The 24,329-nt window shown below is 39.8% G+C and overlaps 1 protein-coding gene across 1 annotated transcript; it reads right to left on the reverse strand.

Moving 5' to 3' along the window:
* Positions 1-462: 462 nt before the first annotated feature.
* On the reverse strand, positions 463-22,789 carry LOC110678628 (methionine synthase reductase-like). Its single transcript, XM_021851746.1, has 3 exons — positions 22,592-22,789; positions 11,060-11,455; positions 463-1,380 (listed from the first exon to the last, which is right to left on the reverse strand). Exons 1-3 carry the CDS (start codon positions 22,691-22,693, stop codon positions 526-528), a joined length of 1,353 nt encoding a protein of 450 aa, XP_021707438.1. The 5' UTR covers positions 22,694-22,789; the 3' UTR covers positions 463-525.
* Between the last annotated feature and the right edge of the window lie 1,540 nt (positions 22,790-24,329).

The raw sequence follows: 24,329 nt of genomic DNA on the forward strand, positions 1-24,329 counted from the left end.
ATATTCCAAACACGCTAGTACTGTAATGTAAGTACAAACTTAATATCCCATAGTAAAAAGTCATTCTTCAAACCATAATAAAGAAATTTCCTGAAGAGAGAAATTCAATCCGACGGATAGCAGAAGAGAAATTCATGAGTTTGTTTGCTATTATTTAGCTTTATATGAGATTATAGCCCTGAAATGTGTACAAATATCCCAAACAAAATTAGCTTAAAAGAGATTTGTTTCTTCAGAAACATCCTTCATTAAGGTTTGAAGAATGAGTTTTCAATATGGGATTATAAGATTCTACTTACATTACAGTACTAGCGTGTTTGGAACATTTCTCAAAATTTCTCCATAGTAATTTCCATATAAACCTACATTGTCTTTAGGTCACCTTTAAATCACCACCTAGTAAGCTGAAAATTTCACAAAACATTATTTTTATGGTATGAATTGTGTGGAGCATATAGGAGATTGGATTTTCAAACATTTTTAAAAATTGAATCGCCCTACTGTTATATATTTTGATAAGATCACTCACAGCCAAGTATCCTCCATATATCTATCCGATTTCTTCAGCTCAGAAATAATCGTACTGGATTTATCTTGCCCAATGCCTTGTACAGTGCTGATAATCTCGACGAACTTGCGTTCAATTTGAGGCAACATCATTTTGCCGTCACCACAGACATAAATCTTGCAGTTCGATCCACAGAGCAGTTCAACTAACGCCTCCTTGTTGGCTTCCAGAAGATCCTGAACATGCCGATATTGTGTGCCCGGATCCCGCGAAAACGCCACTGAGCAATTGTTCAAAATTCTACCACTAGTGTATTGCTCCAGTTCATCGCGACAAATGTAGCTTGAGTTTTCATAACGAAAACCGGCAAAAAGCCATGCATTGCCCAGCGAATGTGGATTCGGTGTTTTAGATCTTTTCTCCAAAAAACTCAGATATGGAGCTATTCCTGTCCCAACTCCAATCATTACTGTGTCACACTCCATATCATTGTTTGTGTAGACAAAGCGTGTCGGTTTTCTGAAGTACAGGAAAATTGGATTCCTGCTTTCGCAACTGTCCTTCAACATCGTAGTTGTCAACCCCGGTGATTCTTCATTCAGAGAGAAAATTATTCTTAGCTTGCGCAAGTGGCCCGGATCGTCGTAGTAATTGGCAATGGAGTATGGTCGTGGCATTAGCCGTGGTAGATGTTCAATGAGGACTGATATGGGCGGTTTGCAACTGGAGATATGCTTCAGCAATGTGACAAATCCTAGCCTGGGCTCCAGGATAATATCGTCATAAACGTGACCATCTTTGCTACATAGCAATGATATGAAGTGTTTTTCGCCCTCATCAGTGGTATGGTCCAAGAGAGCCCGGAGAAATAGCTGCAAATAATAATAAATAGTCATTTCCATGGAACTAGTTAACAATAAAGCAATATTTCATTAACGAAAAGGCGTCAAAAATATGAACTTGTGTCTTCATGTTTGAAAGAAACCAAAAAGAGATAAAACAGGTACCATGAAATACTTATAGTAGGAAGTCCTTCATGGCCGAACAGCCTCTACACCCGGACAGTTTGAATTTTACAAAAACAAATAATAATATTAAGATTTTAGTATTCCAGGATTACACACATTTTTGCACTGTATACAAACTATGACGTTTTCATGTCCAAACGTAAACAAACAGTAGCTGTTAAAACCTTCACTCTGATACGATCTACCAAAGAAATGTGAAACGATAAAATTTCATACAAGTGTAGCCACAAATGTTTCTTGTAATGACGCACCAACGACGACCCGCTAAAACCAGCCTATGCACTGTGCTTGAGCAATTCTTTTAGAATTGCTCAAGTGGTGAACAGTGCATCGACATTACCCTTGGCCTCAGACCCTTATCTCCCCGGAACCACCTTACGGTATTTCTTCGGGGAGGGGCCTGTGCATATATCACAACATGTGTAGCAGAAGTAGCCTAGGCAAACTGCTTCTCCTAGCCGACTTAAACAATGTTACAAGGGACCAGCCTCGGCAGGGCTAATCCTCTTCAGCCAACTCTTGGTCGGCGCGTCACAGGCGCTGCAATTCTAACATAATGTGAGTGACAGCCGTAGTTACTGCATTGCATCACTCGGCATCCGCACACGTTCTCTCTATAATATTGTCAGGGGACGTGTCCCCTCCGCATGCATTGAGCATGCGACCTCTCACAACAATGAAACGGGGGCAATCGAACACGACATGCTCCGCTGTTTCCTCCACACCAGCACAATTGGGGCACGCAGGAGATTCTGAGTGCCCGAACCTATGCAGGTACTGTCTATAGCAACCATGTCCTGACAGAAACTGCGTCAGGTGTAAGTTCACTTCCCCATGGTTTCTACCATACCAATCTGACACATTTGGTATTAGCCGATGAGTCAATCTACCCTTAGTGGAGTTATCCCATTCCTGCTGCCAGCATCTAAGCGTTTCCTCTTTACACGTGTCGCGGACTCCTCTGGTACCCCTTTGGTTGAAGCATTGAACATCTTCCTTGATGATGAGCCCGATGGGCGTCATCCCGGCTATGATGCACACGGCCTCTTTAGATACCGTCCGGTATGCACTTGCTACTCTTAAGCACATTATCCTGTACGTGCTTTCCAACCGCTTTAAGTTTCTGCTCGTTCTAAGCGCTTTTGACCAGATTGGTCCTCCATACCTTAGTATGGATAGCGCCACGCTTACCAGTAGCTTGCGTTTGCTGGCAATTACAGCAGAGCTGTTAGACATCATCCTCGAAAGCGCCGCTACAGCCGTAGATGCCCTTTTACATGCATATTCAACGTGGCTAGCGAAGCTCAGCTTGTCATCGATCATTACCCCAAGATGCCTAAGGGATCGCTTGGACTCTATGGTGCAATCGCCTACCGAGATAAGCGCCCGTTGCTCGGACTTGCGATTGTTGACCACCACCACTTCAATCTTGTGACGGGCCAGTCCTAGTTTCCTAGACTTCATCCATTCCTCAACTAGGGAAATAGAGTGCGCTGCTGTCAACTCTACTTCCTCCATCGATTCACCATAGACCACTAGGGTGATATCGTCGGCGAAGCCAACAATCTTAACACCCGTCGGAAGGGGCAGCCTCAGTACGTCATCGTACATCGCATTCCATAACAGCGGGCACAGGATTGAATCTTGAGGTACTCCCGCGGTAATTCGAATGCTTTTCTGCCCCTCCTCTGTGTCATACAGTAGAATCCTACCATCAAAATAGCTTTCTAGAAGCTTACACAACTGCACCGGTACCTTGAGGCGGTGAAGCGCGTTTGCTATTGCTTCCCAGCTTGCGCTGTTGAACGCATTCTTCACGTCCAGAGTGACAACCGCGCAGTAACGGATGCCGCTCCTTTTATGCTCGATTGCCACCTCAGCTGTCTGAACGACCGACTGGATGGCGTCCAGAGTAGATTTACCTTTTCTGAATCCAAACTTGTTGTTGGACAGGCCGTCCGCACTCACCGTATACGTATACTAGTCTGTTGAGAATCAACCTCTCCAATAACTTGCCCGTCGTATCCAGTAGACAGATAGGTCTATACGCCGACGGGTCACCTGGTGGTTTCCCCGCCTTTGGTAGTAGCACCAATTTCTGTCGCTTCCATACATCCGGGAAGATTCCTTGATCAACGCAGCGTTGCATTGTGGTTCTGAACATGTCTGGATCCACGTTCACTGCCGCTTTTAAGGCATCATTCGGGATACCATCGGGTCCCAGTGCCTTGTTTGACGCGAATGATTTCACGACTTCTGCCAGCTCTTCGTTCGTCACTCTCGCCAATTCTTCTCCTTCATCTACCGCATACGGCGCTGGGGGCCATGGGCTTATGGGATGGTGCGGGAAGAGTACATCGATTATCGATCGCAGCAACTCGGGCGACTTCTCTTGGGGCGCTATGGCTCCTTTGGTCTTAGCCATTACCACTCTGTAGGTGTCACCCCATGGACTAGAATTGGCACTCTCGCATAGACTTTCAAAGCATGCCCGTTTTCGACTCTTGATTTCCTTTTTGAGAGTCAACTTTGCCTCTCTGAATGCTGCACCGCGTTCCTTTCTTTGTGCTTCTGTGCGTGCGCGTTGCATTCTTCGTCTAGCCCGAAGGCAGATTGCTCGAAGATTTGCAATTGATTCGCACCACCAATACACCGGCGGCCTGTTCTCTCTAGGAGGGGCTTTTCTCGGCATGGAAGCATCACACGCTCGTGATATCACAGCAACTAGCTCTTCACCGTTTAGGTGCAGAGTGTTCCGTTCGCGCCTCAGGGCTTCAGTGAATACTTCGCCGTCGAAGCGCGCTGTTTTCCATCCTCGTGCTTGGGTCGAGTTACATCGCGCTGCCTTCCGCCCGCCTGGTATTATACTATAGCGAATCGATTGATGATCGCTATGAGTATAACCGTCATCAACGCGCCAGTTCATGGTACCTAAAAGGTTAGGGCTACAAAACGTCACGTCGATAATCGATTCTGCACCATTTCTGCGGAAGGTACTCACTGTACCCACATTTGCCAGCTCTACATTTAATGCGGCCAGGGATTCTAACAATAGCTGGCCTCTTTGATTGGTGCAGCGGCTACCCCACTCCACTGCCCATGCATTAAAGTCGCCAGCTATCACTACTGGCCGCCGTTTAGCTAGTTCGGCTATCATCCTGTCGACCATGTGGGAAAATTCCTCAATCGACCACCTTGGGGGCGCGTAACAACTGCAATAGAACACGTCGTTGATTTTTGCTATCACAAAACCGTCATTTGAGGTAGAGACTACTTCTTGGATTGGGTATCGTCCTGTCGTCCCTATAGCTGCTAGCTGTTGAGACCTATCCGTCACCCAGTTCCCGTTGTTGGCTGGTATGCGGTATGGGTCCGATAGTAACACCACGTCAGTGTTGGTTTCCGAGACTGATTGCCAAAGCAACTGCTGGGCTGCATCACAGTGGTTTAAATTTAACTGTGTTACTTCCGTTTTGGCTGTTTTGATACTCCGCTTGAACCCGGATATTTGGGTCCACCCGTTGAGTGTCCGTTGTCTGCTCTGTCGACACATATTAGGCACTTAGCGATTTGCTTACAATCGCTTGCCCTATGGCCTTCAGTGCCGCATTTTCTGCACATCTTAATTCTGTCGGGACCATTGCAATTCCACGACTTATGGCCCTTCCCGAAACACTTGAAGCAAACTTCAGGAGGCTTTTGTATGCTCAGCCGGCAAACCGACCAGCCTACCTTGAGTATGCCCAAGTTCTTCGCTTTGTTGGCCTCTGTGACCGGCAGCCTGATCGCCGCCACCTGGGTGCCCTGCGGGCCCTTTCTAAGATGGATGGCCTTACTGGCTACGTCGATGTCACACTGCTCTTTAAGAGCAGCCGAGACTTCCGCTGCGTCGGTGACCTCATCCAGATTTTTACACTGGAGAGTCGCTTCAGCAGTAACATCAACCTCGTCGCCAAGTACTTCTTGTGCCAGTTTCTTATAGACTGCACCCTTTTCCTTGGCGTCCTTCTTTAAGACTAGGATCATTTCGCCAATCCTAGTTCGCCTTATGCTCCGCACGTCTGCGCCCAATGGCGATAGCTTCTCTGTGCTTCGCATCGCCTTCAGAACCTGCGTATTTTGCTTCCTCAGTTTTGATAACGAAGGCTTCGCCTAAATTCCTACGTTTCGCTGTTTTTGGTTTAGCGCTCCCCTTGGGCTCCGTTTTTGGTTTCCTCTGTTTTTTCTTATTTCCAACTCGTATCCATGGGTTGCTGTTGCCTTGCGCCCGTGGTTCCTGTGGATGCACTGCCTGGTTCGGGTTAACCCGTGGCTCCTTTTTCTTGGCTTTCTTGGCCTTAGGCTTGGTGTTGGCCTCTCCTTTGTTGCCATGTTCTCTTGATCGCGGGGCTTGGCTCGTGCCAGCTTTTCCGCTCTGGAGGACGGCCGAGTAGGTCACTTTTCCCTTAGCAACCATACGTCTTTTCGCCACGTATTCATCCCCGGAAGCTTCCCTCTTCCGCATCGCGTATCGAATAATATCATCAGATATATTCGCGTTGCCTGTGAAGGAAAACACTTCGGTCTGACACGACCTAGTGTCTTTTTGGCCTTCTACCTTGCCAAGTTGTTCCTTGGCTTTCTCGTAGTCCTGCTTTGCAACTAGGATTGATTGTCGCAATTTCAGTAGACTTGTTTTCAAGTCTTTGCTGATATTGCTTTTGCTCTTAACAAACTCGATGATGACATCAAGTTGCTCAGCAGCTACCTGCATTTTAGAGAGGTACTCCCTATTGCGATCCATGGCCTCGATTAGTCCCGGGCCATCGGTCACCTCACATGTTGCACTGGAGCGGCCAGTGCCTGCCGTCGTCACAGTATCTAGGCTTTTGCCCACACTGTTTTCAATAAAGTTGGTCGCCTCCTTCCTTGGCGGGAACCTTAGCCGGTTACTGATAGGTCCAGAAGCCTCTCCTTCACATTCCGCTAGTTGTTTGTTTTGGTTGAGTATCTCTTATGGGTCCCCCTAAGAGCCGCTATCCATCTCCGCTGGAATAGTCGCCTTTATGATCCCATGGTTATCTATGCAAGCAGGGAGGCCATGCTAGGGTTGACATAGTCCTTTATGGGGTACTATGTTCAGAGCCGGATCGGCACAGGTCAGGTCATGGCATCTGAGCCTACTTCCGCCCAGTTGGAACAACCAGGCGACCGATTTGGAACGTACTCTAAGGCCTGCCACGATTTTACGGGACGGGGGCAGCCTGCGCCATTAACCCACTCGCCGTTTTGGGCCAGTGTCACCCGACCCTACTAAGGGAGTAGAATGTCGCCGCTGCCAGCCTCAAAACATATTATCCAGTACATATACCGTTACTTGTCCTTTGTCGTGCGCTGCCAGTATACATAATTGGGACCGTACTGGCGTTGGTCCCAATGTGCTCGAAGCACTCCTATTCGTAGTTCCATTCCTTGTCCGTTTGTATCGCGACCAGTATGCCATAATCAGGGTCTCACTGGCATCAATCCTGATGTGCCGGTTGGCACTCCTGCTAGTTTGGGCTAGGGTTCTTTAAGCGGCACCGGTCGCTGTGACAGAGTTGCATTCGGATTTTTGTGGTTTTTATGAAGGTTCATCAGAGCCCACTGCGAACTTCACCACATCCTGGGCAACTCCCCAACTCGCAGAGGTCCTGGGGGGGTCCGTTAAGCCCCTGGACTTTCGTCCCTGCTGCCCCAACAAAAAAAACGCATAATGCGAAGCCATAAGGGTGAAAAATTTAAACTAAATTACAGCATCCTTATAATCCTACCTGTTGCGATTGCGGGAGGTGCATCTGACATCGACTCTTTCAGCAGAAATTAAGACCAGAATATTTGTCTTCAGTCAGATGCACCTCCCGCAATCGCAACACTACAAAGAAATTCGGTGACAAACTGCAGGAAAGCAATTGATTCCTTTTAGCAAGCACCTCCATCTTCGCACAGCAATTCACTTCTAATTATCATCTATGTTGTGTATTTGTTCCTGATGAATGGTAACTGTCAATATGCGTATTGCGATAAATGCTATAATTTAAAATGTGCTATTGTGCGCAACACTCCCCCCCGTAACACTTCGAATTTGAGAAGTTTTACATTATTTTTAAATATAGAATTTGAGCGCTCACATTGAAAACGAAAACTTTGAAATTACGTCTATCTTAGAATTACTATTACAGTAGATAAGCCGCAATTCCTATCACACGACAAGTATAAATGTGTATCGTTTGATTAATTTACTACTCGGTCACAGCATGACGATTGCGTTTTGGAACATCGGGCGTGCATCCAAAGCACTCGTTTGGTTCTTATGGCAGAAGAGTGATCGGAAGTTTGCGATTACATTGCCTCCTAGGGCAACACACAGTTTTCCCACTCACTGTTGAAATCCATCTCGGCCGATGCGAATGCTTTGTGCAGCAACTTCGATACCTACATAAATTGGTGTGATAACGGCTGCTGCTCGCGTTGCCTTTTATCTTCAATGACGAACAATAGCCATATCTGGTGACGATCCCTCTTTGGCACATGATGATGGACCGAAATGAAGCTCAGTCAGATTTTCGTGCATCTCGCGTTAAAGACCTGAGCTGAGGTTTATTCTTTACGGTCGACTCGTTTGATGCCATCGAGAAATCCATTCGTTGAATGCAGTCAGCGAAATTCTTGAAGTAACAGAACAAGACCAGTGGCGTTGGGTCCCGACGAAGCTTAACGTGGCTGATGATGCTACGAAGTGGGAGAAGTTTCCAGATATGACTCCGGAGTCTAGATGGTTCATTGGGCCAGATTTCCTGCGGTTACCCGAAGATAAATGGCCTTGTCAACAGATAAAAGGCGGAGACACAAGTATCGAACTACGTCCGCATCTACTTGATGCTCGACTGGACACGTGAGATGCCACCGATGTCGCTTTTCCTAGCTCGGTAATTGCTTCCTTCGGTAGTACCTGGTTACAGCCCTTTGGGGGTAGCTTACCGTTGCCTTTCAGTGAATGACTGGCGATTTCGTTTGGTCCACTGACTCCTTTCAAGTACCTATCGTCTGATGGTGGCAAATCAGCTTTATGAGACTTCCCTTTCGAAGCTGTCTTCTTTTTTGACTCCCCCCTGCTAGCTTTGGACGTCTTAGGTGTTGGCAAACCACTCGACTCTTGATGAATTAGAAGATTGAGCTTATCGCGATCTGCAGCATTACTCTTAGCACCACCTAACAGTGGAGGTTTCAGTCCCACGGTAACATTGTTGGGATTCGCACAATAAGCGCAACTCCAGGGTTCGTTCTCGATTGCTTGGGTAACGCCTACGCAAACGAAGTGATACCATTTCAGACACTTATCGCATCTCACCATTTCGTCCGTATCGTCCGCACGACAGACTCTACACGACCGACCAGGAAATGTAGCCTCGGGTTCCACTGTATCGTCGGTGACCACCAATCGCACACCACCAACCGCACCATAATCGCAACCACCTGCGTTACTGCCTTTATTAGACCGACTTCGAATCGACATGACCGAATTTGACTGAATTACTCGCTAGTAAACGAATAAAATAAGATGTTGGGAATTTGCCAACTTTCCACGGCGCGGGTGTGATTTCCGAACAAATAATACCAGAACGACCAGAAACGTGGGGTTTACGTTCTTAATTGGGTTATTATTTTATTCCTGTAATGGAGTTATGCAGAGTATCTTTGTTAGTTCAATACATAATAGGCTTTCTCATAGTTTCTTAGCTTAGTATTAATAAACAATAGTAAATTTTAGCCATTTAACTTACGTTTAGTCCCGTAGTGCGATACTTGCGAGTGATCAAATTACCAATGGTCAGGCGAGATGTGGAGTCTCACTGTAATAGCTGGACTTACTGCAACTTTCCGTACTTAATTCCGTTAATCGTACTAGAATAATTTACATTTAGGTATTGTAATTGTAATTTAGCAAACAAATTTACCTTTTGCATGAAGGTTTAGGATGTAAGTAGATTTTAGGTTATAACTAATTCACTTTGCATGAGCCAGAACTGTAGGAAATATGTAGCGTATTTATAATTCACATGCTCGTAATTTAAGAGAGGAAATATTACCTTGTAAAGCTTGCACAAATAGCAAATTCTATGTACAAGCAACTAAATTTTAGAGTTGATTTTAATTACTTTTAGACACAGTAAACTAATTCAGCATGTAGTACTATTGTTAGATACTTTCATAATAAACTATCGCTTTCTCTCCTCTCCCATTGAATTGCCACGGTTGACCAACGTCCTGGGCAGTGAAGGTCTGTACATTACCTGGGTGCAGTGGTGTGTGAAGTGTGACCTATTGGATGAGCAAATGCGCATCTACGCCAGGGGCGTACTCAACACTACCCTTATTTAGCCTCTGGTTTGAGACTGAAGAAGGGAAGCCGATTGTCTCGGAGAAACACAATGTCACCTGCACTATTGCTCCGGGTAGCACAGGAAGGCCAAAATACTGTAGAGGGTGCCCTGGTACTCCACAGGCTCCGTTTGCGGTTAGGTTTTTTTAGACCCCCCTAACCATTAATTCTTAGGCACGGTAAGCTTAAAGCGGCATGAATCAGGGGTCACCTGTGAGATGGACTTTTACCACCGGAACAGGCAGTCCGTAGTGTTAATTCTTAGCCAATTGAAACAACCGCTACCGACACTACACGGCTATCTAGGCTGATCGGGAAAAGGAAGTTAACATTGATGATTAACTCCTGACGTGCCCAAACAGCCCACACGCTGTAGATCATGCAATGATTGAACCCACAAGGCATGTGTTGACATACCAAGCACCCCTGTGGGTTTGGTGTAAACTTTGATGGTGAAAATCATAGTGTCCGAGCATAGAGAACATAGTGTCCGGCCATAGAGGACACATTTCAGTGCACACCATTTTTGGTACATAATGTAATCCGTCATAAAAAATAATTGTAAAGGTTTATTTTTGGTCTCATGTGCGTTTTTACTTAAAAGAATGTGATTTTTTGATACTGTACAAAAATTAAAGGTAAAACTAATTTAGATTTTGAAATATTACCAAAAATAAAAAGTGTCCGGGCATAGAGGACTTCCCCCTATTTTTTTATAAGGATTCTTCTGAAAATACAATGGGATATCTCTAAGAATTTCTTGAGAGTTTCCTCCTGACACTTAAATAATAATTAAATAATTTTCAATAAGGATAAAATTCATGTATGGCTCAAACATGTAGAAATTACAGGACGTATTAGCATATAAGTGCTAAAGGATTTCCTGAAGCGAATTTTACAGGTATTTATCAAAACATTTCATTATAAATCACTGAGATATTTCAGGACTTATTTTTCTGGAGGGTTCCCTGAAGTCTGAATGTATCCCTGGAAAAATCTCTGGAGAACTTTCGAAAAAAAAATTGGCTGCATTGAAATAGAGATCAAGTACCTATCTATAAAGAGTCCTGCTAAGACAACATATCAGCACTGATGTTGTTTTAAGCAATAGTTAATAGTTACCTTTTTAGGAATCGCTCTCAAATCCAGACATTCCTTGAACAGCTTCGCGATCTGTATCGTGGGGGGAACGTGTGGTGGAAGTTTCGCTGCTTTTTTCTTAGTTGAAGGATCTACTTCGACACGTAAACACTGGTCACCCGCCGATTCCAAGTCCAAGTGTTTCAGCAGTTTCCTCACATCTACATCGAAATTGTTGGTCAAAATTCCAACGGTGTCTCCTGGCTGGTACAAATGATCGATCTCGGCTTTGGTGTTCAATGTCAAATCGTACACAGTTTTAACGTCTTCACCCTGAGCAATAATCCTGTAGGCGTCAATTTCATACTCAAACACGCCAGTTGCTTCGAACGGTTGATTGCAGTTGATTTGCAGATGTTTCAATTCACTTGATGATTCCTGCAAAAGAAAAAAATTGTTAAATGTGTATTTGTTTACGCTGTGTAAGTTTCACTAGCAGATGTGCAATCGTTGAGAAGATGAAGTCGGAAGAACAGCAACGGCGCAAAGAAATTTTGCGCACGTGCCTAGAAAATCCGGATCTATCTCATTGTGCCATCAGCAGGATGCTGGGAATGGTGCATTCTATGGTGTCTCATGTTTTAAATCCGTGCCACGAACGTTTCACCATCGATCGGAAAGAAAAAAGTGGCAAAAATGGATCTCCGTATATGGTGTTAAGGTTCATAAACGAATAGTTCAAGCTTTCTGGAGGAATCTTAACATTTCAGTTCGAGATGAGAAACCAGATTTCCGGTAACTTCCGGGGTTCCAGTTTTTCACTGCTCATCACCCATTCGGTATCCCTTGTGGACGTTAGAAAGCAGAAGATGTCAAAGTTTGCTAAAAAAATATGAATTGGCAAGAAATTTGCGGGTGTGGAAAGGGATGGTACACAAATTATGTCACGCTAAATTCGAACTTTTTTGATCACCTCCCCCCCCCCCTCGGAGCGTGACGTAATTTGTGCATGTCCCCAAAGCGGAGCACCTCATTCGTGACAACTGGAACGGTCAACAGGCAGATGCACCGAAATGAATGCCTCCAAATGCATCTAATTCCTAATGGGAGAGTTTCAAATCCTCATTATCAGCATTCACTTTGATAAATGATGCGACTCATTTAGTCTCAGTTTAAAAAGTTATCTATCAGTGCATCGGGAAGTGTTGACGGGCCTTGATAAGTATATAAATTTAATCTATCTGTTTTTGAAGCGTATCAATATCCGAGTTTGATTGTGTTCGATCCCTGTCTCTCTTTTCCCCCTTCGAATTGTCCTCTTCTCGTCGTGTCTCCCACAAACCGTTTCTGTTTAGTTTGATTACAGATCTGGGCAACCTGTCCCTTCAAGCTTCATCAGCTTAGTAGTCTAAGTAGCTTAAGAAATTCCGAAAAATCCTTTCCTTCCTTAAAACTTCCGCAAACTAACATAGTTTTTAAAATAAGTTCAAATTTCAAAATGTAAATAATGTAAAAAAAGAAAAGATTTCGGCTCTGTTATGCCCTATGGCGCCTGAGCCTGCCAAATAAACGAGATAAGTAAGAAAAAAAATGCTGTTAGGTTAAAGTGACCAGACGTCCCGGATTGTGCGGGACAGTCCCGGATTTGAGCAACCTGTCCCGCATCACCAAGCGTCCCGGAAAACGTCCCGGATTGTAGAAATAGTTAGAAAACATGAATTTTTTACTTTAAATATAAACAATGGAATGCAATTTATTTTCATATGCAAATTGAAAATTAAAATTCACATACTAGTCGGTTTTCTCCATGAACCACCAAATTATAATCCAGATTCAAACAGAATCCATACAGATTGCTGTAACTATTAGATTTCTGATCGGAATTTATGAAATCTACAGATTTAGCTATAGTCAGAGTCCTAACACAACTCTGGTGAAAATCAGAATCTTCATAGTAGGTGTTCACGGGTAGACATTTTCACAATATTTTAGCCAAAGTTGATCAAAATACTTACAGGATACGGAACAACATTTATCATAATTTCAGTTCATGATTTAGTTCAGAATTTTCTCATGGCACAGTTGAAAACTTTCTCTTGATTCTGTTCAGAAGCTTCCAATAATTTGTAGTTGTCCTGTTCTCAAGATATTTTTTTTTCAATTACTGCAATTATTTTGCTCATAATCAATTTTAGATTCTGAGGATTTTGTTTAGTATACTAACTTTACGGATCTAAATCTGAACCCTTCTAGATTTAGATTCTTTCTTAGATAATAATCAGTCCAGAATCTTAAAAGGATCCAGTTCGAAAAAACATACATGTTTGGCTCAATGTCTTTGAAACTGGTTTAAAAAGCTGACAACATACTGATTGAAAACCCTTCAGAATTCTGGCTAGAAAATAAAACAATGCAGATCTTAATTTATCCTTTTTTTATTCTTTATTCATTTCATTTATTCAGTTACCGTCTTATAGATAACACTGAATCAACAATTTCACGCATGTTATTCTTTATATATTAAATATGGAACAAACAACAGGTTATGAAAACAAATGTGGAATTTTGTGTAAAAGTGCAAAAAATCCTGTACATTGAGTTTTTTTTATTTATTTAAAGATTAATAATGAGAAAATGAGTAATATTCAATGTTATTTACACTTATTTTCAAAAGTTTATAATTGGTGTCCCGCATTGAAGTCAAAAATATCTGGTCACTTTATGTTAGGTACATTACGGGAACGCTTTGTAGGTATCAAATTGAAAATGTAACAACCTCTGTAAAGACATGTTCTGCTACCATAATATAGGGTCCTAGAGATGTACCGAATAGCACTATTCGGCTTTCGGCCGAATACCGAATAGTTGAAATATTATTATTCGGCCGAATAATGACTCAATATTTGGCCAAATAAAACCTTAAAATGCGGCCGACTAACACCCATATATTTGTCAAATTTCCCATTTTTTTTTCAATAGGAAAAGCTTTCAAGGTGAATAATTGAACGGAATGATCGTTTTATTGAGCTTTTAAACCGTTTGAAGAAACTACAATAATTATATATAAGTACGAAAGAAAAGTGTGAATAAAAGTGCGCGAATAAGCCCCCCGACGACACCTATCCGATTTGGTGCTATCCGCACTTGTATAAAAAGTTCTGAGGATTTGTTTTTCTGAAGTTAGGGAGTTGTATTTTATTAAAAATTAACAAATGATGGTATTTTGTATTCATTTCATTTCTTTAAGAAAGTCGGATAATACTACACTTGATTTCTAGTCCGACTTCTGTGTGCTTTATACCACAGACCACTGACTTGCAAAATAAAGGAAGAACGTGGTCGTGAGGCCTTCGTAGCCGTGCGGTTAGTTTTACCAGGCATATAGCCGTATCGATCCAAGGAGTGTGGGTTCGATTCCCGCTTCAGTCCGGAAAACCAGTGTTTGGATTCCGATCAGAATAAGCCGATCGAACCATATTCGGAGAGTATTACAGTTCGCGAACCACAACAGTTCGTGGCACATCGCCCTATGAATGTAAACATTCACTCTCTCGTTTGGTACGTGGCACGAGAGCGTTCGAGAGCAGCAACTCTCACAGACTGCAACAGTATCGAGTCGTTTGGGTGATTTATGTTTTGCATAAAATTGGTAATAACTTTCATATTTACTGATAATGCAGCCTTTACCAACCTAATTATAATCTAGTGGACCATTGAACACCCCTTTGGTTGCAAACATAGCACGGAAAATAATAAATGTTCGCCTCTGTTTCTTGATCAGAATGAGAGTGGGTCAGCGAATGTTACAAGTGTTGACACACAGTGATCGGGGCCAAACAATGAAATCTTGTTTTTATTTAATAACACGAAAGAGCATGTTACTGCAATTACTTCAGCAATTTTTCCCGTTCAAATAACCTATATCACATTTAAACTTCAATTTAAAAATTGGGTCCATGAATGAACCTTGACACTTTTGATCATGTTTGACGTTCGCTGAGTTGACAAAAATACCACAGGGGTTTTAGTTTTAACACTGGGGTTGTTCCTATCTGGTATTTCGGATGGGACACGTAAAACAAAGTAAAGGGGTGTGACAAAATCTATGAAAACATAAAAAAGTTTTTTGTACTTAAACAAATGGAAAATATAAAAAATTGAGTAAACATGTGTTCTTGGCCTAAACTTAAGCATTTTGCACTAAAATTGGGACAGGGCTTTAGGACCCTATTGACTATTTCAGCCAACTTGCATGCAAGTAACCTAGCTTGTATGGCAATTTATTTACTTAATTTACCACAGAATTCAAACTTTATGTGTATAACAATACTTATCATCAAAGTTTGTAATACTTTCGACCCGGAAAAGCTATTTTTTTATGGTTTAGAAAAGTATTGTATTTTGCCATATAAGAGAAACGAAGAATTTAGAAGAATTTTTGAAAAAAATCGGTTTAATCTAAATTTATTCGTGCATTTTCAATCAAAATACATCTAAAATGAAAGTTTAAGTCCTCTTTTGCATGCTAGATGGATAAGATGACAAAAAAGTTTGATAAAATATACTTCAAATTTTAGGTAAACATCGATAAAATCAATGTTTTATACAACTTTGGCGATCTGTAGCTAAAAATTGTGACGTGCTGGGAAATTTCTGAGAACGGCATCAGATTCAGCAACCCCAAATCTACTAGAGACACATAATTTGACCCTTGAGACACGCAAAAATGTCATTTTTGTTGCGCTGTATTACCATTAACGTTCAACGTTCCATCATTGTAATCATCGTGATTATCGAAAATTGCGAAATCAATGACGGATCCCGCCCTCTTAACCTTAACCTATACGAGGACTTAACTTGAATGCTTCCAGTTGAAGTTGCAATAGAACATGTAGGAATCGATGCAGCAAGTACTGTGAATGCTACAAATTTTTCTTTGCAAGCTTGTAAAAGCGATGGAATAACAGGCAATCTGCGTGTAGAGAACAATCTAGGTACCAGAAATTGCAATAATCAAGAAATTAGGCAACACATTGGTCCTGGATTGGTTATATCTGTGATGTTCAGAATCGTTGCTGGTAAGCGGGAGACCCACACGAGGAACTTGACATTCCACTCTGACGTTACTGTAGGAGTGAGATGTTGATATTGTGCCATGCCTATACTAGATTGTTTAATATGCGATATCCGCGATATCTGATGCTATATTCTCGGCGTCCTGTTATAGGGGCAGGATTCGTCATTGATTTTGGAAATTTCAAAAGCAGTTTTTTCGTTCCTAACTAAGAAAAATTACAGGAAAATGTGTTCACTGTATTCTATTCTCGAACCGAAACACAGTGAACACATTTTCATCGAATAATTCTTAGTTTTGAGCAGAAAAACTGGTTCTGAAGTTTTGATGATGACGATGATTACGATGACGGAGCGTTAGCTGGCAGCTATCTTGAGAGGGTTGGAAGCTAAGGTCCTTGACAATGTACACTCACTGTCAAACAATATCGAACAATTTTCGCCTTAAGGAAGTGGCTGCATTTCCGAGGAACGTGACGATAAAGACATCAACCATTTCAACGCCATATTATAGTGGAATATACAAAGCGCGCCGTGTAAGTAGTAGATTTTATGCCTTTCGGTAAAGTATTCCTCATTATCTGAAATGAATAGATTTTGCTCACGGTTTCGCGCGTGTTTTCGTCGAAAAATTTTCTGTCCATTTTAATATACAGTTATATAAGAATACAATTTTACATTCAGAAATGGAATAGTGAAAAATGAAAAAGTGATTTGTTTGATTTGTGGTTTTTGGTTGCCCCAAGTTCACCGAACCATCCGGAAGTGACAGGCAGCACATGAATTTAGAGAATCAATCCGGTGAGTTTGTTCCAGTATGATACTTTTTATTTTGTGAGCCTTCCGGATCGTTTTTGTCCGCGTCGTGGAACTACTGGTCGTTTTTTGAACGGAAAATGTTTTTTTCGGAGTTTTATAATTATGTTCAGATTGCGCATTAGAGTGATGCAAATTTCAAAATTTTTGCTCCCCTATGCTTAAACGATTTACATTATGGTAAAAAGCATCCTCCCAAAATTTGAAATGATTTGGAAGAAATTTGACTGTGCACACGACATTTGAAGTTTATATGAAGATTACTATGGAAAACGCCAACCTTTTGTGTTCAGCCACTATCTCTTCGTCATAATATTTTATGGAAAAGTGAACACACTCTTTTCATGTGAAATTCTTCCAGCTACAACTTTGCCGAAGACCACATTTTGATTGGACGTCAGGAAAAATTGTTATTCATCATCATAAAGTGGGTTTGCCTTCAGTAAGTTTCACCAACTATTCGGCAGGCAACAGTGGTGCTCCTGGCGGGAAGAATAGATCAAAGTAATCCAGGCTACTATGTTCTACATCAAAAAAGCAGTGTTGCTCTAAAAGTAATTGAATGATCATCTCAGCATGGTTTAGACTTTGGAATCAAGAATAACAAATTATCCTTACGTCCCAACAAAATGTGGTCTTCGGCAAAATTGTAGTTGGGAAGATTTTACATGGGAAGAGTGTGTTCGCTTTTTCATATATTATTATGACGAGCAGATAGAGGTCTGAACACAAAAGGTTTGGCTTTCCCATAGTAATTTCCATATAAACTTCAAATGGCGTGTGCACAACTAAATTTCTTCCAAATCACTTCAAATTTTAGGAGAATGATTTTTATCATAATTGACACCGTTTAAGCATAGGGGAGCAAAAACTTCAAAATTAGCATCAGTCTATTGCGCATTCTGTCCGGGCGAGTGTTACGCAACTAACAATCGGTTGTGGATGCTTTTTAACCGTTCGATGACCCTGGAGGGATCGATTCTGCTTTTCGTAGAATTTTGAGCAGAAAAACCGACTGTGTTATCCTAGGGTGTTTAGTTCGAACGCGCTTCCTTTCGTTTTTGGATTATCTAAAAATACCGTACCACCGGTTTTTTTTTCAACGGCCGATGTTTTTTTTAACGCGTACACTGAGAACAGCGTTGCAGTTGAAATTACTATATTAGAGGATTAAATTAAATACACAACGCCACTTGATTTGTGCAGACTAAATTTGCATTTACTTCAAATATTTTGTGCATTCAATTTTACCATGGCACCATTTGTATAGTAAAAATTACTGTATCATGGGTTAAAAACTTGCAGCAGGCCAGAATCGAACCGAGGATCTTGTGATTGTCAAGCGCGAACGCTTACCGCTTGGCTATCGATGCGGTTGAATTGAGGGAACAAAACGCAATCAAAAAGCGTTCTTGATTGCTCAATCGTGATTGGAATAGTAAATTTAAAAACTTGTTCATGGTTCTCATTACTTCAATGCTTGTTTCAGTGTATCGTTATTTATACAATCCGCAATCCGATGACTCTGGAGGGATGCTTTTTACTGGCTATTCAGCAAAAATATTACTGCACAATCGACAAGCATTTCGCGAAATATTATTTATGCTATAAATAAACTATTGTTTTCTCTTTTGATTGCCGGCATTCAAAAGATTAAATTGAAAACATTTAAACAACAAATGTTCATGGTCTATCGCCAACTTTCTAGTCGAATCCTGACAATATACCTTCCCCAACCTCCAACTCCGTAGCACTTAAAGTGTAAATACTAACATGTTATCGTATTGCCAATAAATTACAATTACAATTACAATTACTTATGAGGGTGTCGCTGAGTCGGTGGCCTCTCATTAAGTAAGTGCTACATCAACATTTCCTTACCCTATCCCAAGTTACGGTAAAGATGGGCGTGGCCGGGAATAGTGATATTCATGCTTTTAGTATTCTTGTTTATGATTTGAACAAGGTATACTCCCCTGCCTTGTTCCTGAAAGTAGTCAGGATGAGATTATTAAAAAGAAACATGAATGTTGCTAGTATCCAATCTACGAAGTATACCGTAACTACGCTAACGCTAACGCTAGTATTCCTCATTATCTGACAGGGTGTCTACTACCTGGAAAAACCTGGAAAACCTGGAATTATCAGGGAATTTTATTCAACCTGGAAAAAACCTGGAATTCTCAGGGAATTTCGATCACAATCAGGGAAATTGTTTTGAGGCTGTAATTCATGGTAGAATATGGTCACGACAAAGGATTTTTGCGTAAATCTGGGCAACCATTATTTGCAAGAAAATTCTCTTCAACCGAAAAAAAAATCGGCTGCGCCGCTATCAAAACGCTATTTGAGCTGTTCAGTAAGGATACTTTTGAGTATGAAATTTTATCGACTTTGTAAAACATGATTGACGTTTTGAATATCTCAGTAAAGGATTAACATAGATTAACAGTAAATGATTATATAGGGTCGGTAGCAAGTTTCTTATTAGAGAATTGGTATTTATTGTTATCAAAGTCTCTAAAAAGTCTCTATTTTTTATGGATAGTCTTTGAAGTCTCTATTGTAACCAAAATGGTCTCTATAGTCTCTTCTTTCCTTATCTTGCTTGCAAATGATTATAATGCAAAATTTCTTCCAATATTTCTCAGGAACAGCTTCAGGAATTAGCCTACAGGTTTCTCCAGGGATTTCATCTAAAATACTATCAAGAACTAAAACAGGGTTCTCTCCGGAAATTCTTCCAGAAATTTCTCTACCAATTATTTCAGTAATTTTTCAAAGGATGCTTATAGTGGAGGTATTATTTTTCACTGACATGCCGTTGGTTACTGCGATGAAATAATTTTTCTCATAAAGTGAATGGTCGTTACTTCCCGTTACAACATTCATATGTACATTAATTGCGCTTCTTGAATTTAAGCGGCTAAATGAAGTTCAATCGTGCTTAGTACCTCCACTATTGGTACATCTATCCAACTCAAAGAGATCTTCCAAAGCTTTTCCACTGATTTTTTTTTTCAAATAAACCCGCAAAGGTTAATTTTAGATTAGAGTTTTTGGTAAAATTCGTTCGAGGATTTTTTTCAAGAAACCCGACAAGCATTTCTACGCCATTTCATCTACGGTTATTCCAAAGAATTGTTCCTAAAATTTCACGACGTGTTATCCGAGTGAATATATTAAGAACATTTCAAACAATTTCTTAAATTCGACCTGTGTTTCATTATTGAGTTTCCCTAGACTGTTTTCTAAGTATTTCTCCAGCATTTTATCCAAGGATTACTGGAGCTCTTTGAAACATTTTTCAATGAATTCCTCAAAAATTTCTCATGGAATATTCAAAAGTTTGTTCAAGGTTCCACACCAGTTAACACTACAGCATTTTTTTTTTCAAGAAATCTTCCGATCATTCCTACACATTTTTTTAGGAATTTAGTTTCATGTTTTTCCAGGAGTTCCTTCACAAAATCCTGCGGGATAATAAATCTTCGAGCTGTTTAGTAGAATACCTATAAGTAGATGAAAAAACCGAATTTAGTACTATACCATTCAATTCCACTAGAGTTAGTATCCTTTGACAGATACGCGTATTTCGACCTCAACTGTAAGGCCGTCTTTAGTGCTGTGTACTAGACTCGACTGCGGGATATTATGCAGAGATTCAACTGATTTTTTTTTTCAATTATCTTAGCAATAATCTACAAAATCTTATAAAATTTCCTCAAGTCTGAGTTCTTCTATTCTTATTTATCAAAGGTGTCTTAAGAACTTGTATAAGTTTTAGTAGATGCGACCCTAAGATTTACTTCAGGAATACACCACGATTTTCTTTAAAATCGTAGAGAATTTCTGAAGGACAATTGTAGAAAATGCTGAGAAATCCTTGGAAGAGTAATTTCTGGTTGAATATTCCAACATGTTTTAAACGGGAGTCTTAAAGGATGTCCTAGGAAAATCGATGGAAGAATCACCGGATTTGATTCTGGAGGCTTTATTGCAAAAAAAACGTCAGAAATACTTTATGAAGGAATTCTTGTTGGAATCCCTGAGGTATTGTTTGTAGTAATTTTTGGAAAAATCCAGGTTTTATATTGAGATATCCAAAACATTTTTTTGAGATATTCCTTAGGAAAATTCTTGGAGAGGTTTCATGGAAAATAATCACTAAATGAACTTCATAGAAAAAAGATGTATGTGTAATCATATTTATGTAATAGTGAATACAATTATCTGATTCAGGTTGTCTTAAGTTCGCCGAAAATCAATGGAGCTATGGAGCTATCATGAGAAAGAGAGGGTTGATTTAGAACTGTTGAACATTTTCGAATGAAATGTAACAATTCATAATTTACTTTAATTGCCACATTTAAATGTTACACAGATCGGGCGCGAACAACCGTAGGCTAGATTATCCGTGTTTCTTTTATCCGCAAAAAAAAAAAAAAAAAATAAATCCAAAAGTTTAACGGATTATTTGTATTAATTTAGATAAGAATATACATTATCATATATATAGCAGATGATGACTTTTGCAATAACATGATTCAATCAATTTGAGATATTTTAAAGAATTTGGCTTTTTTTGCAGGCAAGAACTTTATGATTACTTGCGAAAACATCGGTAAACTTAGTTTTTATTTTAACATATTGTCGCAAATCCAAATCAAATTTTACTTTTACGCCCATGAAGCTGTCTTAGGTATCCAAAACACCCTTGGAAATTAATGGTGCATAGTATTTTTTTTTGCATGAGAAGGTAGTAGTTAAAAAAATGTTCAAGAAGAAGCATACTGATGCACTTGAAAGTTACGTGCAGTTCACGATCATGAACAGAGCTCTTAAAAACGAAATAAAAGACTCCATCATTGGAAAATATATATATTTTGAATAAAACTTAAATTTTGGCATTGTTAGCACCTTCTTAATGGAATATTGGGTATTGGAATAGTTTCAGCATGCGTTCAAAAATGTCTTGAAGTGTATAAATTGCTGTTAAATTGAAAGTATTTTAAAATTTGTTTTTTTTTTTTTTGTTGTAGCCATTCAAAATTAGAGTATTTCTTGAACCTAGAATTATATTGTGATTTCTGGAAAAACCTGGAAATATCAGGGAATTTCATTTCGGCAAACGAGTAGACACCCTGTCTGAAATGAATCATTATAGTTCAGTTGCAGTCGTCACTATCCTGACCGTTGCTTTTTCCGCAAACGTGAAAACTATGTTGCAGCACTTCATCGATTAACAAAATGTTTATGTTTGCCTGGTACATTTGTGTCATCGGGTACCTTGTATTTGTAATTTATTTATTCATTCTTACGATAACTTCTTAGTTTACACTTTTTATCAAGTAGACGAAACTAAAAAAGCTTGTAATGATATTTATGTTAACATTTTTTTAGTATAAGAAGAAAATCCAATAACAATATGAGAAAGGAATTTTAGAAGATTTCCCGAACTAGGTGATCAATGATGTATGTATGTATATTTATTTGTGACGATAACCTATTAGTTTTAAACTTTTTACAAGGTCAAGGATCAAAATGAACACAAGGTTTTCTTGAATTACTTCTGAAAAATGGTGTACAAATGTCAAAAACCTCAAAAATATCGTTATTTAATTTTGTTTGTGATAAGAATTGATGCTACCGGTAGAGAAGTTAATAAACGACAAATCTTAATACCTGATTTTCGACTAATACTGTTGTTTTGATGAACGTAGCGGGAACCGGTGGTAATTTTATTGCGATATCAGAATACCGCTTGAGGATGTCACTCAAATTCATAATAAAGTAAAACTTGTATCTTTTTAAAACAAATTACACGCTGTTCATTCACGTTTCTAATGATTCTGGTCAACTATCAAAACAAAACAGATAAAAACAAACCTTTCGATGTTTTCTTTAAACATGTGGTAGTAGGACACTGAAATACAATCCTATGTCGTTTTCGTTTTTACGAACTGGGTCGGTGATCAACACATAAACAAACCAACGTCAAGCAAATTGTAGTTCGGTCGAACCTCGGGTTGGGGTTGAAACTGTGATTCAGAACGGGTTGCGTCAGTTCCAACCTAGGTTCGAAAACGGATTCGACATTAATTAAACGTTGAAACTAAAGATACTGAAATACAAAGAATCGAAACGATTCCAATGTTTACATGCATGGCCTGATTCGCTACTCACCACATAGTAACGCACATGCGCTAGTGTATACAAAGACAAATTAAAGACCTCCATGTCCCTTGCAGTTGTCCAAAATTTTATGGCTCATAAGGTAATCTAGAATGCCGTGAAAAGTGTACTGCGATCTGTCAAACTTGGGTACCTTTTGCTCTACCGAGGGACCAAATGCAGTACTAGAAGTGGTACCCAATCTGAGCCCGAGTGTGACGGACCTGGTGTATATGCACGAAAAATCGCTAAAAGGCAACGCGAAAAATATTTGTATGTCAAAATGCATTTAACGAAACATTTCTTAAAAATGGGAACTATTTTCGAACAAATATTTGGTACCGGTTGTTACAGCCACACTCACAAGAAGTTTGATGTTCGATGCCTATCCCCATACAAAATAAAACGAGAAAACTTCTGCTGATCAACTGTGGACAAAAGCAAAGCAGGTAATCCACTATTTTCGAACCGACTGGAATATACAGTCAGGGTTGCCACATTTAAATCTGTAATTTTTCTTTCAATTATCTGTATTTATGTATCTTAGAACAAAATATCTGTATTTTAAATCTGTATGCTCCAAAATTAAGCTAGAAGTTAAAATGATTCAAAACATTCATGAAAATACCAATCATTTCTAACTACATTGTGGAATTGTTACATCAAATGTTAAATTATAAAGTTTTCAAAAATAAAAATTTTCATTTTTCTAAAAATCTGTATAAATCTGTATAATTTGGGCTGAATTCTGTATACAGAATCTGTATATCTGTATTTTAACAAAAATCTGTATTCTGTATATACAGATTCTTGGTCACAACATATTCGAGAAAATCTGTAAAATACAGATTAATCTGTATATGTGGCAACCCTGTATACAGTGGCCCAATTTCATATTCGTACAAGAAACTATTGTCACATCAACTTAGTAAAAAACTATTAAATAATGTATTGAGTTTAAAAATTTTTATCCACATTGGAGGTAATAGGTGTCATCAATTATTTGCCAATCACAAAATGTTTCCATTTACATTAATCATTGGATGAATGGAAAAGTATTGAATTTATGTCTAAAAATCACCCAATTCCATATTCGTACACCTATCAAAATTCAAACGTGCAACATTCAAAACCAAATTTTAAAGCTCTATTTGATTGCTGAAGTGCTTGAATATGATGTTCTGAAGTAGTGAAGTACATTTGGACAATTTATTAGCGGACATATATGAAATTTAGGTAAAATTATGAG

Source organism: Aedes aegypti, chromosome 3, assembly GCF_002204515.2.
Source record: "Aedes aegypti strain LVP_AGWG chromosome 3, AaegL5.0 Primary Assembly, whole genome shotgun sequence".
NCBI lineage: Eukaryota > Metazoa > Arthropoda > Insecta > Diptera > Culicidae > Aedes > Aedes aegypti.

Bases quoted from the DNA above. Each gene is read 5' to 3' on its own strand.
- LOC110678628 (XM_021851746.1), bottom strand. From the start codon at position 22,693: ATGAATTTGAGTGACATCCTCAAGCGGTATTCTGATATCGCAATAAAA. The intron at 11,456-22,591 runs GTATTAAGATTT...TTTCTTTTGCAG, and splicing joins CAGTATTAGTCGAAAATCAG to GAATCATCAAGTGAATTGAA. The intron at 1,381-11,059 runs GTAACTATTAAC...TATTATTTGCAG, and splicing joins TGAGAGCGATTCCTAAAAAG to CTATTTCTCCGGGCTCTCTT.